General features: G+C 42.7%; 1 protein-coding gene across 40 annotated transcripts in view; it reads right to left on the bottom strand.

The window, feature by feature from the left end:
• GPHN (gephyrin) overlaps positions 1-16017 on the bottom strand; it is a 490719-nt gene that overhangs the window by 305715 nt on the left and 168987 nt on the right. For all 40 annotated transcript variants that reach the window (XM_069726492.1, XM_069726580.1, XM_069726522.1 and 37 more), the window contains exons 3-4: positions 12664-12721; positions 4301-4393 (exon numbers count right to left, since the gene is read on the bottom strand). In XM_069726492.1, coding sequence (XP_069582593.1) covers positions 4301-4393; positions 12664-12721 — 151 coding nt within the window. The remainder of the gene's footprint in view (positions 1-4300; positions 4394-12663; positions 12722-16017) is intronic.

Genomic DNA, 16017 nt, shown 5'->3' with positions numbered 1-16017 from the left:
CAGTAGAATAAAGGCTGTATATGTGTAACATTCACAATGCCATGCTCTTCCAGAAGTTTCTGTAGGATTAGTGGGCAGTTTCTCTCCTATATTATCACAGACGCTCGCTTTACTTACGCAGTTCTCAAAACTGAATTTGACTCCGCAGAGGTCCCAGCCTCTTCTTCACGGCAAAAATGTTACAACATGAACAGAGTTGAGAAAAAGACCTTAATCCTATTGTTCTACAAACCTATGAATACAGAATCAACCCCTTCAGTGCCAAGTCCAAGAAGTTAGACAATATGTTTCTGATTGTTTGGAGTGGAATAGATCTGCACAACACAAGACGAATGTGAATCTAAGTGTGAGGAGGAGGAAGGGCAAGCAGACAAGAAAATGAAAGTGAAACTTTGAGCACAATACTGCAGCATAGCCACAGACAGACAAGTCTGGATCTGTTTGTGTGTACGATCTGAGGTTTATTACATTCTTTCCTTATAATGGCTTCTCATGATGTTGCCTCATTCGCGCCACCAGGCCTTGCATCTCTTTGTTGCATCGTTTGCATTTTGCACGCATGCCTGCCTTACCGATAGGCGAAGGAGCTTCATTAAAATATTCCCAAACTGGGTCTCTTTTACGGCCTGCTGCCATTATAAGGAAAGAATGTAATAAACCTCAGATCGTACACACAAACAGATCCAGACTTGTCTGTCTGTGGCTATGCTGCAGTATTGTGCTCAAAGTTTCACTTTCATTTTCTTGTCTGCTTGCCCTTCCTCCTCCTCACACTTAGATTCACATTCGTCTTGTGTTGTGCAGATCTATTCCACTCCAAACAATCAGAAACATATTGTCTAACTTCTTGGACTTGGCACTGAAGGGGTTGATTCTGTATTCATAGGTTTGTAGAACAATAGGATTAAGGTCTTTTTCTCAACTCTGTTCATGTTGTAACATTTTTGCCGTGAAGAAGAGGCTGGGACCTCTGCGGAGTCAAATTCAGTTAGGTAGAAACTTTGATTTAAATCACTGATTTAAATCAAGCCTTACTGACTAGTGATTTAAATCAGTTAGATTTAAATCAAATCCACCCTGCTATTTGTTACACCCCGAAATGAATACCCTGCTCACCTCTCAGAGGTTTCGCCATACTGGTACCTCAGAGGCTCTGGAGATGTAACATGGCACTCCTTCGGTTTTGAGCCTGGCAGTGTGCTCAATCTGTAAATTGCACCTCCACACAAAGCATTGCTGGGCCCAGGACAGTGTCTCCAGTGGCACAATCTGGACACAACATATGGGACACTGAGATGGGATTCCTATGGAAAACCTGTATTTTCACTTTGCCCTGACCACATTGCATTAGTTTATTGAAACCATCTATGGGGTCAAAATGGCCAATACATGGCTAGATTAGTGCCTTTATATATCTTTTCTAATTGCACTTTTCATTAGATTTTTTTTTACAAATAAAGTGAAATTTCAACCATTATTGATGTTGCGCTAAGGCTACTTTCACACAAGCGTCGGTACGGGCCCGTCGCAGTGCGTCGGGCAGACGTACTGACGCATGCTGTGAAGTAAAAGCACAATGGGGGCAGCGGATGCAGTATTATAACGCATCCGCTGCCCCATTGTAAGGTCTGGGGAGGAGGGGGCGGAGTTCCAGCCGCGCATGCGCGGTCGGAAACAGCGGACCCGACGGACAAAAAAAGTTGCAAGCAACGTTTTTTTGTCCCGACGAACTGCAAAAACACGCCGCATCAGTCGCACGACGGATGCAACGTGTGGCAATCCGTCGCAATGCGTCGCTAATGAAAGTCTAGGGAGAAAAAACCGCATCCTGCATGCAACTTTGCAGGATGCGTTTTTTCTTCAAAAGGACGCATTGTGACGTGCGTCGAACAATGCTAGTGTGAAAGTAGCCTAACCCACTTAGTTGCTGTGAAACACCTGAAAAGTTAAGAGGGTGATTTCCAAAATCATACAGTTTTCTGTAGATACAGAATTAAGAATGTGTGCCAATACAACTTATTCTTAAAACTGTGCTAATTTGCAGCTTTCACCTTTCCGATTTATGCCCCCAAGGGTTCTCTTTACCCTGTGTTGCTACCAGATCCATCCTTGTAGTTTTAATACTCTGTTGAGCATGCTCAGATGCACCCAACAACCCAGACTCATTCTTGAAAACAGATGAACCTATGACCCTGTCTAATAAAAAATCTACCTGACATCCTAATTGCCCTAGCAGCCATTTCTACTGTGCAGGCAGGGGAGAGCTTGATCATGCTCTGAAGATCCCGATGAACTGCCAATAAAATGTGGAGTTTGTCAATAGTTTTCAAGAATAATGGTCAAATAGTTGGTCACAGTCACTACTTTCACAACTATCATCGGTCACCTCATGCATAGAAATATAAATAGTTCATTGTGAGATCTATCTCTATCTAGAAGCACGCAGGAGAGCAAAAGGAAGGTGCTGCAGCACAAAGGAGAAGCAGGGTGCTGCTGAGAAATGTAGTTTTAGCAGTTAAAGGGAACCTGTCACCCCCAAAATCGATGGTGAGGTAACCTCACCGTCATCAGGGGCTTATCTACAGCATTCTGGAATGCTGTAAATAATCCTCCGAAGTTACCTGAAAGAGGAGAAAAAGACGTTTGATTATACTCAACCCAGGGGCGGTCCTGCTCCGATGGATGTCTCAGGTCCGCTCCGATGGGTGTCTCAGGTCCGTTCCGACACCTCCCATCTTCATTCCATGACGTCCCCTTCTGGGCTTCACGCCGCGGCTCTGGCGCAGGTGTACTTTGTCTGCCCTGTTGAGGGCAGAGCAAAGTACTGCAGTGCGCAGGCGCCTGGCCTCTGACCTTTCCAGCGCCTGCGCACTGCAGTACTTTCCTCTGCCCTCAACAGGGCAGACAAAGTACACCTGCGCCGGAGCCGCGGCGTGAAGCCCAGAAGGGGATGTCATGGAATGAAGATGGGAGGCGCCGGAGCGGACCTGAGACACCCATTTGACCAGACCGCAGCGGGACCGCCCGTAGGTGAGTATAATCTAACATCTTTTTCTTCTCTTTCAGGTAACATCGGCGGCTTATGTACAGCATTACAGAATGCTGTAGATAAGCCCCTGATGACAGTGAGCTTACCTCACCATCAATATTGGGGTGACAGGCTCCCTTTAAAAGTAGAACGGCTCCTTCAGTTCCGAGAAGCTACAAGCACAAAGGGGCAAAACGAGATGAAAAAATACGAAAATTGAAGCTAAATGTTTAACCCTTCTAACATCATTACCAAAAACATGAACATTTCATAAATGAGTCTGAAGTAAAAGTAGGCATATACAGTAAGTCTTTAGTGGCAAGTGTTATTAATTCACTATTTGGTGTGATATGACAATGTGTTTTAAGGTTTGAAAAACGCAATTTTTTGAAAACTTGGGGGGAATTAAAAAAAAAAAAAAGTCAAATAAATGCAAAACATATCAACCTAAATTTACCATTAACAAAGTACAATGTGTCACAAAACAATCTCAGAATCAGTAAGTCATGTAGAAACAGAGTGACACGTGTCAGATTTCCTTAAGAATTGGTTATGGTGGGAAGGAACTGATGGGGGGCCACAGTTGTCAGTTACCGCCTGGAATTATTATGTAGAGGTGGTCAAGCACTCTGCTTGGCTTCTTCTTTAATCCCCTTGAGTCTATATTGTATTGTTTTTGTGATCTTGGAGGCCCCCAGTTGTCACTACCAGTTTCAAAGTTTTCACCTATCTGGTGGATATATGATAAAAAGAATTCTATTTTGATATCACTTTACCAATGCTTCTATAGTTTTCACAAAACTCGAGGCGGCCGAAGTCTCCCACCAGAACTCCAACAAGCATTCATGCTGGTCGATGCCATTGCTGTCCTATTGTAGGACACTGAGTAAAAGCAATATCAGGTATAATGTGTCTGACTCTGAACCATTGCATAGCAATAAGACAAGATCATTTTGGGTGAGAATTGCAAAATATGAAGAGCAGGATGATTAGAGTTAGGTTACTAACTCTAACTAGGTTGTATTCGATTAACCAAACAGAATGATAACAAATGTCACCACAACTTCTGACAGATCTGATCTGGTTAAAACGGAGCAGCTCTTGTCCTAGAGGACCCCAACTATAGCCGTAGAGTTACTACCTCGATGACCGATAGAAAAAGATTCACCTCCCCCCCCTCCAAGCTTTTCAATAAAAAGGGATATCCAAACATGATTCATACAATCAACAGCTGATTATGAAAAAACCCACATAACCCCAAAAAGATCTCACCTCTGGTGTAACATCTCGGGGAGCAAAGCCAGTTCCTCCTGTCGTTAGAATCAAGTTAAGTTCTTTCTCATCGCACCAGTCTATTAATGATTCCTGGAAATAAAGACATCAATGTCAGGAAGAAAGGACATTTTATGGAGAAGTTATGTAAGTTTTGGGTGAAGGATGGTGATGGAACTATTCTATTTGATTCTGTTCATGTGATTTTTTGGTTTTATTTTTTATTAAGAATTTTGTCAGTTTGAGAAAAAAAAATAGAACATCTGCAAAAAAAGAAATGGGTGAAAAATTACTAATCAAAAATATTAATCCCAGTAATAACACAACATAGTAATGAGTCCTGTTAATTATGGACTATATGCAATGACCACTATGCTACTTCGTGACCACTATGACTAGAAATAATTTTATCATATATAGCAAATAACATCTGTCAGATAATGTTCATCTGTCTTAGCCTGCAGAGGCTGATGTATTTACTGTGATAATCCATGTCATGCATAAGTCTTTTATAAAGTTTGTGTGGCGCCCCAGGGTCCTGGTCGTCACGGTAGCATTACTTTCCTCATGGGGAGAGTGATGTTACACTTGAAGGCAAGAAGAGATAACTGTAACCAGGTACCACAAACATGCAACACATTCACACTCCAGGCCACCAGGGTGAGCTTTTGATCCTACTTGCTAGGTGACTCCCCATATATATATAGTATATAACTGGTAGTCTATAGGGAGCGTGAGAACAGTTTTGCTAGGAAACAGACTGGATCAGTGTGAGGCAGGGAAGAAGGGTTTACGGAGCTGTGTAGCCTCAGTGCAGCAGTTCCTGGAAAGAGATATTGAGAAAGCCGAAGTGATTGCAGAGAGCATGCAGGAGAGCAAAGCACAGGAGAGGACATCAGGGGGAGACAAGCCCCGAGTAGGCTGCCTCCTTCTGAGGTGCAGAAACCGGTAGCAGGAACACCGAGGATCATAAGGCTCTCCACGACTTACATCAGAGACCAGCAGGACAGCTGAACTCTACGTTACCTGTCCGACCTAACACCCAGGAGGCACAGTGACACCCTTCCGAGGCCGGGGCGTGCTAGAGTCCCTATAAACAGCCTCAAGCCACCAGTCATACGGGTTATGTCCTATCCAACCAGGGGACAGAGAGAGAGACAACATCTGTAAGGACCTTATGTGGAGCTTTAAGCTGTAAGGGACTACACCACCACCACACCCCATCTGCTACTGAATCTCCAGACACCTAGCCTGAGTGACAGCTCCTCAGTGCTCCTCCTCCCCATCTGCTACTGAATCTCCAGGCACCTAGCCTGAGTGACAGCTCTTCAGTGCTCCTTATTCCCTCCTGCTGCTCAATCTCGGTCCATATACCCTGATTGGCAGCTCCTCAGTGCCCCTCATGGGAGGGGAGAGGAAGGAGAGAATATTGAGAAATGGACTAATAATAGGACAGCAAAGAGGATAGGAAAAAATAAAAATAAAAAAATATATTAAAGAAAAGAAAAAAGGCAAGAGGACGTTCGTCAAGAAACAAAAGAAATGAGCAGAGAGATGAGGTAAAAATAGGAAAAAGGAGAGGAGTAGATTGGGGAAGTGTTGGGTGGGGATCGAACCTGTGGGTAAATGAACTGATTGAGACATGGGGAGGTAGAGGAAGAAGAGACAACCAGAAAGTGGTGATGAGAGGTAAAAGGACAAGCTGTAGAGGCAGGGATAAGTGAAGAGGAGCCGGTGATAATTGTTGTAGAGGAAGATAGCGTGGAGTGCAAGAGACAAGGAAAGTGGTGGAAAAAGTCATGCGAGAGGTCTGGAGATATTCGGGTTATAGCCCATGACTGCAGTGGATACTTTGACAATGTAGTGCAGAAGATTGATATTAATGAAAATTATATAGAAGATTCAAAAGAGAAATAAAAAAACATTAAATAATTATTGGATTTTTATTTCGAGAATAGGTTGTGTGTGTGAAATAACTCAATAATAACTCAAGGATGGAACATTGAAAATGAAATGCGTGAGAAGTGGAGAAGTAACAAATAGAGGATTTTTCTCAAAGTCAGTTGTGTAAAAGGGTTGTGAGGTGTCAGAGAGGGTTGGGACCCAAGGGTATAAATATTAGGTAGTGAAGCAAATACAAAGAGTGGGGGGTGCGGATACATAGATGCTGATACAGTTGAAAGCAATGCTGTGGGAGAGCATCAGGTTCCCTCTCCCATCATTATCCTTTTGCGTCTGATGTCTTATACAGCAGGCATGATGACGTTACTTCATTGCGCACCATGCTGTGCCATGCAGTGGAGCTGCTGAGACTGGAGCATTGGGGAAACGGGGAGAGGTGAGCATTGATTTTTTTTTTTTTTTAATCAGTGAGTATGCGGTGGCAATAATACTGAAGTACTATAGGGGCAGCATTATACTCTATGGGGGCTGCATTATACTCTATGGGGGACTGGCTTTTACTCTTTTGGGGGGTCTGCATTAAACTATACAGCAGTCTGCATTATAGTCTATGGGGCTGCATTATACTCTATCAAGAACTATAGGCTATGTGTAAAACTGCATGTACTATATGGGGGCTACATTATACTCTATCAAGTACTATGGAAAATGCATTATACTGTGTGTACTAGATGGGGGCTGCATTATACTGTATGGAGAACTATGGCATGTATTATACTGTATGGATGACTATGGGTAGTGCACTATACCATATGAAAAACTATGGGGTGCATTATACTATGGGAAGTGCATTGTATTATATGTAGGACTATGGGGGTGTATTATACAATATGGAAGAAAACTGGATGCATCGTACTGTATGAGTGACTATGGGGAGTGCATTATACTATATAGAGGACTAAGGGGCACATTATACTATATGGAAGACTATGGGGGCACATTACACTATATGGATGACTATGGGGTGTTCATTTAATACTATGGGGAGGACTATGGGGTGCATTATACTAAACAGGTAAAATGCTAACTATTCATGAAGTGATTGGATTGTTTATGCCGATGGTGGTGGATGGTTCAAAACATGATGTCCCAGATGTGTTCAATCGGATTCAGGTCTGGAGAACGGGCGGGCCAGTCCATAGCTTCAATGCCGTCATCTTGCAGGAACTGCTGATACACTCCAGCCACATGAGGTCTTGCGTTGTCCTGCATTAGGAGGAACCCAGGGCCAACCGCACCAGCATATGGTCTCATAAGGGGTCTGAGGATCTCATCTCGGTACCTAATGGCAGTCAGGCTACCTCTGGCGAGCACATGGAGGGCTGAACAGCTTTCCAAAGAAATGCCACAGCACACCATTACTGACCCACTGCCATACCGGTCATGCTGAAGGACGTTGCAGGCAGCAGATCGCTCTCCATGGCATCTCCAGACTCTGTCACATGTGCTCAATGTGAACCTGCTTTCATCTGTGAAGAGCACAGGGCGCCACCAAATGTGGAAATCCTGGTGTTCTGTGGCAAATGCCAAGCATCCTGCACGGTGTTGGGTTGTGAGCACAACCCCCATTTGTAGACGTCAGGCACTCAGACCATCCTCTGTAGTCAGTTTCTAAACATTTGTGCAGACACATGCACATTTGTGGCCTGCTGGAGGTCATTTTGCAGGGCTCTGGCAGTGTTCCTCCTGTTCCTCCTTGCACAAAGGCTGAGGTAGCGGTCCTGCTGCTGGGTTGTTGTCCTCCTACGGCCCCCTCCACGTCTCCTGGTGTACTGACCTGTCTCCCGTTAGCACCTCCAGCCTTTGGACACTACACTGACAGACACAGCAAACCTTCTTGCCACAGCTCGCAATGATGTGCCATCCTGGATTAGCTGCACTACCTGAGACACTTGTGTGGGTTGTAGAGTCCGTCTCATGCTACCACGAGTGTGAAAGCACAACCAACATTCAAAAGTGACCAAAACATCAGCCAGAAAGCAATGGTACTGAGATGTGGTCTGTGGTCCCCACCTGCAGAACCACTCCTTTATTGAGTGTGTCTTGATAATTGCCAATAATTTCCATCTGTTGTGTGTTCCATTTGCACAACAGCATGTGAAATTGATTATCAAACAAACAGTGTTGCTTCCTAAGTGGACCGTTTGATTTCACAGTTTGATTTACTTGGAGTTATATTCTGTTTAATTGTTCCCTTTATTTTTTGAGCAGTGTATATATATGTATGTATATATATATATATATATATATATATATATATATATATATATACACACACACATATACACTGTATAGACAGATAGATATACACAAACGCATTCTGTGGTGGATCTGCTCACTCAGCTGCACAAGGAGGTAGACACAGGTAAACTGTTTCCTTAAATCTTCCATTGGTTTATTCGACATGTGGCGTAAACCAATGAAAAGTGAATATAAACACAGCCCATGGAGCAAAAATAGAAAAAAAACAAAACAAAATGGTATACAGTCTCTGCGGGGATCCGCCAGCTCAGGATAGTAACCACTCACTGGTTCAGCTTTTCCTTCTCAGTACACAAACGCTGGAGTTTCTCTCTCCAGCCCTACTGAAAACTGAATTACTCTGAAGGCAACTATGTAATCCCCAGACCAAACTATGGCGTGGAGATAAGATGGAAAACCTCCCACCAGCTCTAAGGTTGTCCATAAAAACCTAGCCCTTAAAATGTCTGTTTAACCCTTCTCAACACAGTGTGCTGGAGGAAACTTTTGGGTTTCAAATCACTGACGCTAACAGCCTCAATTAAGTGCATCTCCCCTCCAGCACTTTGCTAGTGACTTTGTCAATATATATAGTAGTTGGCCAGTGCGAAATTCTCGCACATTGGTTGTCGGGGGCGCAGGCAATTTCAGGAAAATCAAGCAGGTCAAATGTTAATGTATTTAATGAGATGATGAACATAAAGAGGTATGCATATATGCAGATTGGTAATACAATAAATTGATTTGATAAGTAGAGGCTAAAAAAAACGTTTTGAGGTTGTGGTGCCACCTGCGGGTTATTGTTTTTTTTGCAGGTTTCTGAAAATGAATGTTTAAACTGTATTTATTGATCAAATCAGGGATGTGTGGTTTGTTTGTGTCTTTTCTTGCTGAAGGGGCAAGTTTACATTTCAAATAATGTATTATTTGTGTGTGTGGGGCGAAGTAATCACCGAAAAAGCAGTGCATGTTTACAAATGTGTTTGCATATGTGACTCACCATTTGCGTGTGTAGGGCCAAGTAATCAATGAAAAAGCAGTGCATGTTTACAAATGTGTTTGCATATGTGACTCACCTGCAGTGAAGTGTGAAATCCTTGAAATTGCCTGAAATAGGCTGGGCAAGCACTTCGGCAAGCAGGGAAGACCCCAAGGCAAATGCCACCTGCAGGTAATTTGACCTTTGAAATGGTGTATCATTTGTGTGTGTCAGTGGAGTATAAACGGAGCAACTTGAGGTCATGGTGCCACCTGCAGGTTATTGTTTTTTTCTGCAGGTTTCTGAAAATGAATGTTTAAACTGTATTTATTGATCAAATCGTGAATGTGTGGTTTATTTGTGTCTTTTCTTGCTGCAGGGGGCATGTTTACCTTTCAAATGGTGTATTATTTGTGTGTGTGGCGAAGTTATCACCGAAAAAGCAGTGCATGTTTACAAATGTGTTTGCATATGTGACTCACCTGCAGTGAAGTGTGCAATCCTTGAATTTGCCTGAAATAGTCTGGGCAAGCACTTCAACAAGCTAAGTACTAGCAAGGAGGTTAGGGATGGATGGAAACTAGAGTGTACTGGAGGACAGGGACCTGAGAACAAGTAAGCATGTAAGGAACAAACTAACAACGTTGCACAGGCACCTTCATGCAGATGGAGGTGCCTTAAATAATAGGTGTCTCCCAGCCATTGGCTGGATATACTTTAGGACAGCACGCACGGCCCCTTTAACCCCTTCATGACAGGGGGATTTTTCGTTTTTCCGTGTTCGTTTTTTGCTCCCCTCCTTCCCAGAGCCATAACTTTTTTATTTTTCCGTCAATTTGGCCATGTGAGGGCTTATTTTTTGCGGGACGAGTTGTACTTTTGAACGACATCATTGGTTTTAGCATTTCGTGTACTAGAAAACGGGAAAAAAATTCCAAGTGCGGTGAAATTGCAAAAAAAGTGCAATCCCACATTAGTTTTTTGTTTGGCTTTTTTGCTAGGTTCACTAAATGCTAAAACTGACCTGCCATTATGATTCTCCAGGTCATTACGAGCTCATAGACACCAAACATGACTAGGTTATTTTTTATCTAAGTGGTGAAAAAAAATTCCAAACTTTGCTAAAAAAAAAAAAAAATTGCGCCATTTTCCGATACTCGTAGCGTCTCCATTTTTCATCATCTGGGTCGGTTGAGGGCTTATTTTTTGCGTGCCGAGATGACGTTTTTAATGATAGCATTTCGGTGCAGATACGTTCTTTTGATCGCCCGTTATTGCATTTTAATGCAATGTCGCGGCGACCAAAAAAACGTAATTCTGGCGTTTCGAGTTTTTTTCCTGCTACGCTGTTTAGCGATCAGGTTAATACTTTTTTTTAATTGATAGATCGGGCGATTCTGAGCGCGGCGATACCAAATATGCGTAGATTTGATATTTTTTTTTATTGATTTATTTTGATTGGGGCGAAAGGGGGGTGATTTAAACTTTTATGTTTTTTTTATTTTTTTCACATTTTTTTAAACTTTTTTTTTTAACTTTTGCCATGCTTCAATAGCCTCCATGAGAGGCTAGAAGCAGGCACAACCCGATCGTCGCTGCTATGTAGCAGAATTGCACGTGTGCTGTGAGCGCCGACCACAGGGTGGCGCTCACAGCGACGGGCAATCAGTAACCATAGAGGTCTCAAGGACCTCTATGGTTACCATTCACAAGCATCGCTGACCCCCGATCATGTGACGGGGGTCGGCGATGACGTCATTTCCGGCCGCCCGGCCGGAAGCGGTAGTTAAATGCTGCTGTCTGCGTTTGACAGCGGCATTTAACTAGTTAATAGGTGCGGGCAGATCGCGATTCTGCCCGCGCCTATTACGGGCACATGTCAGCTGTTCAAAACAGCTGACATGTCCCGGCTTTGGTGCGGGCTCACCGCGGAGCCCTGCATCAAAGCAGGGGAGCCGGCATCGGACGGTATAGTACGTCCGATGCCGGTAAGGGGTTAAGAAGGAGGGGAGTGCACGTGCCCTAAGCACAGTGCCCGAGGATCTGCACGAAGTGCGCAGACCCCAAGCAGAAGGTGCAAGATGGGGTCTGCGGCAGTGAGTGATTCGACGTTCCAGCCTGGGGAGAGGGGCCGCATGCAGGGATGCTGGCGCTACACAATGATCCAAAACACACAACCAGGGTAATGTAGGAGTGCCTCTGTAAGAAGCATTCCAAGGTCGTGGAGTGGCCTAGCCCGTCTCCAGACCTGAACCCAATAGAAAATCTTTGGAGGGAGCAGAAACTCAATGTTGCCCAGTGACAGCCCCGAAACTAGAAAGATCTGGAGAAGATCTGTATGGAGGAGTGGGTCAAAATCCCTGCTGCAGTGTGTGCAAACTTGGTCAAGAACTACAGGAAACGTCTGACCTCTGTGATTGCAAACAAAGGTTTCTGCACCAAATATTAAGTTCTGTTTTTCTATTGTATAAAGTACTTATTTCATGCAATAAAACGAAAATCAATTATGTAAAAATCATACAATGTGATTTTCTGGTTTCTATGTTTAGATTCTGTCTCTCACAGGTGAAGTGTACCTACGATAACAATTACAGACCTCTCCATTCTTTGTAGGTGGGAAAACTTGCAAATTCGGCAGTATGTCAAATACTTATTTTCCCCACTGCGTATATACACTGTATATAAATAAATGGGGAAAATAAATTAGAATTTTTTTTTCTGCAGGGGAAATGAGTGAGTACAGTGCCAACAAAGGGAGTAGGAAGGAATGCTTTGACTACTGGGGAGTTGTGAGGTCTGTTCCGATTTGTGGTTATTCACAAAAATACTATTCCTAGTATGCGGGAATAGTGGTGGCTAAAAAGCAGGTAACGTGCACAACAGGGCTTGTACATTTTTGCTGGCTGTGTTTTCCATAGACATTTTTTCTATTTGTATAATATATTTTGGTGAAATCTGCTATTGCTTCTCGGGGGTGGAGTGGATCTGACCCTACAGAGCATGATTGCTTGCTTGTAATACCCCGAACATCATATCAGTGCACAAATTAAAGCAGAATATAAAAAAACTAATAAAGATGATTTAAAACTTCTGTGGCAACAAGGTAGGAGAATATGACGACTTTCTAATAAACATTCATCAGTTCAGTTTCATTAAGAGGATTAATAACGTAATACAATACCTTAATATCTTCTATCTCGTCTGGCACAATCTTATACGCTGATATAGTCCCACCCAATCTACAAATGGAAACATAAATCTTTATTATAATCACAGGTATAATAACAGGGGCAAAGTATCTCTTACATAATTGCACAATTTATGTAAATACATAAAGAAAAAAAAAAGCCTATATTAGGGTATGTTCAGAGAAGAAGGAATATTTCTGCCAACATTAAATCTCCAACATGTTGATACATCTCCCCAAGTCTAACCATAACCTGTGTTTTCATCAGACATATTATTAACAAAAAAAATACATTTCACAAACTGTGGGTAAAGTTCTTTCTTTATAATGAATTTGTCAGCAGGTTTTTGCTAGGCAATCAGACAACAGCATGATGTACGGGCAGAGACCCTGATTCCAGACATGTGTCACTTACTAGGATGCTTGCTGCGGCTTCAATACAATAAGTGTTGTATCAGCAGGAGATTATCACTGCAGAACTAAGTGTCTGGTGCCTACTAGTCCAACCATGCCCCCACCATTGATAAGTAGCCAATTAGTGGTGTGGGCGGGGTTATACACAACTCAGCATTCTGAGGTCTGCTAGATCTGCAGTAGAGGAAATAGTGATTTTATCAAAACGATCACAAGCAGCCTAGTAAGTGACACATCGCTGCAATCAGGGCTTCACTCTCTACATCATGCTGCTCTCAGATTATATAGGAAAAACACAGTGTCAAATTGCCTTTAACCCCTTAACGTCCAATGACGGGCAGAGTCCGTCATTGGACGTCTCCCCAGATTTGGTACGGGCTCCGGCGGTAAACCAGCACCTTTTCTAGCACATGACATCTGATCTGATCAGCTGACATGTGCCCCTAACCCCGTGGGTAGAATCGCGATCTACCCGTGGCTGTTAACATGTTAATTCCCGCTGTCAAACTCGGACAGCAGCATTTAACATGCACGCGCAGGTAGCGCATCATTACCTCCTCCCATCAGCGCCCGTGACACATGACCGCGGGTCGTCGATGGGTTGGCAATACAACCCGGGGTCAGCAGGAGACCTTTATCGTTGTCATAGCCGGATAGCTATGAGCGCTGCCCAACAGTCGGCGCTCATTGCAAGTGAGCATATCTGCTACATAGCAAATAAAAAAATATATAAAAGTTTAAGAATCGTCTGCTCTATCAATCTATCTATATAATCGTCTAAGGGGTACTTCCGTCTGTCTGTCTGTAACAGAAATCCTGCATCGCTGATTGGCTGACCAATCAAGCGACAGGCTTAGTCCGGCCGCGAATTGGCCCCTCCCTACTCTCCTCCAGTCAGTGCCAGTGTCTCCCCCATCCCGGACCAACTTTTTACTATTGATGCTGCCTATGCATAGGTGATTCCTGTACTGGAAAAAAAACTGTTCTGGTGAGATCCATGGCCCATGTGCTGTCCGTGTCCTACTTATGGATTGAAATGCAGCACAGAAATTAAAGGGCTAAAGACGTTCAAAGCGATAAATAGCAGTAAGATAGATCAATAGAAATATGTCAATGCGATTTATAATCAGTGATTTGAGGGCTTATATTTCCATACTTGTATTTATTTTTCAAATAAATACAAAAAATGAGGTCCCCCTTAATTTTCATAACCAAATGAGAGGATGTTAATATTCTGGGAAGGGGCCAATAGCCATACAGGTTCCCAGGCTATTAATATCGGTTCACAGCTGTTTGCTTAGCCTTTACTGGTTATTATAGGGGGTCCCCCCTATATATACTAACCAGCAAAGGCTAAACAGATAGCTGTGGGCTGATATTAACAGCCTAGAAAAACATTTACAAACATAGCACTATAATAAACTATCAAAAATGTATAAAGTTTGGAAAATTGTAAAAACAAAGAACACAAAAAACAAAGAATTAACCTAAAACATCAACTTGCTTTCATTCTTGCAAAGAGACAAGATAAATGAGTGTTTTATTTTTTTTACTTCATTTATTAAATAACAAACATTATTAAAATAATAAATTAATATTTATCACAAATTTGCATAATAGCCAAATCATGGTCTTGCTATATTATGCTAAAAAGGGTCAACTGTGGGAATTTCAGGCTCTTCATCAGAGATTGCTGTAACCAAACTTGTGCTCCATGTGAGGCCTCTGGATCTCCAATGGCCACTTATAACTAATGATTGCAGGAGGACAATAAGGAATAGAGGGACCTGTCTCCAGGTCAAAATAGGCAAGTTTTTGTTTCCTTTATTTCTTCCGATTTCATGGCTCACATGATTCCTCGGGGGGGTGTCTTTAGACTGCATTAACAGCCTGTGAGCACAGCCCCCTTAGTTATGAACAGAAAAACAAGCACTAAACTAGAAGGCCCATATCTCTGGGACCATATCCCAGATTATAAAACCACAAGTAACTGAATACTCAGGGGAGATGTGGGAATAAAATAAGAGAAAAATACTTGTTAGTTTTGACTTGGTTATGGGTCCTCTTTTCCCTATTGTCAAAATAGACACTTCTGTCCATAGGTGCTCATTGTGAATGCAGGAATATAAATCACATTATGTTTATTAACCCCTTTCTGACATTAGATGTACTATCCCGTCGAGGTGGGGTGGGCCCGTACGACCACCGACGGGATAGTACGTCATATCGCAGCTGGGTGTCAGCTGACTATCGCACTATGTGGCAGGAGTGGTCACGGACCGCCCCCGACACTTTAACCCCCGACACACTGCGATCAAACATCTGGGTCCTGCAGGGAGGTGGCTTAACAGCGCCTGCTTAGAGCAAGCGCTGGTAAGCCTGCAGGAGTGCACGTCAGCAAAGTGTCAGATCAGCGATTTTACACTATAACATGATGCCCCCCCTGGGGCAATGTTATAGTGTAAAAAAAATATATAAACGTGTAAAAAATAAAAAAATATTGTTCCTATAAATACATTTCTTTATCTAAATAAAAAAAAAACAATAAAAGTACACATATTTAGTATCGCCGCGTCCATCACGACCCAACCTATAAAACTGTCCTACTAGTTAACCCCTTGAGTGAACACCGTTCAAAAAAAAAAAACGAGGCAAAAAACGCTTTATTATCATACCGCCAAACAAAAAGTAGAATAACACGCGATCAAAAAGATGGATATAAAAACCATTGAACCACTGAAAACGCCATCTTGTCCCGCAAAAAACGAGCCGCCATACAGCGTCATCAAAGAAAAAATAAAAAAAGTTATAGTCCTCAGAATAAAGCGATGCAAAAATAATTATTTTTTCTATAAAATAGTTTTTATCATATAAAAGCGCCAAAACATAAAAAAAAAGATATAAGTGAGGTATCGCTGTAAACGTACTGACCCG

The sequence above is a fragment of the Ranitomeya imitator genome, chromosome 1 (assembly GCF_032444005.1).
Source record: "Ranitomeya imitator isolate aRanImi1 chromosome 1, aRanImi1.pri, whole genome shotgun sequence".
Taxonomy (NCBI): domain Eukaryota; kingdom Metazoa; phylum Chordata; class Amphibia; order Anura; family Dendrobatidae; genus Ranitomeya; species Ranitomeya imitator.
Note: the sequence above shows the minus strand (reverse complement) of the source record. Positions and strands in the feature narration are given on the sequence as shown.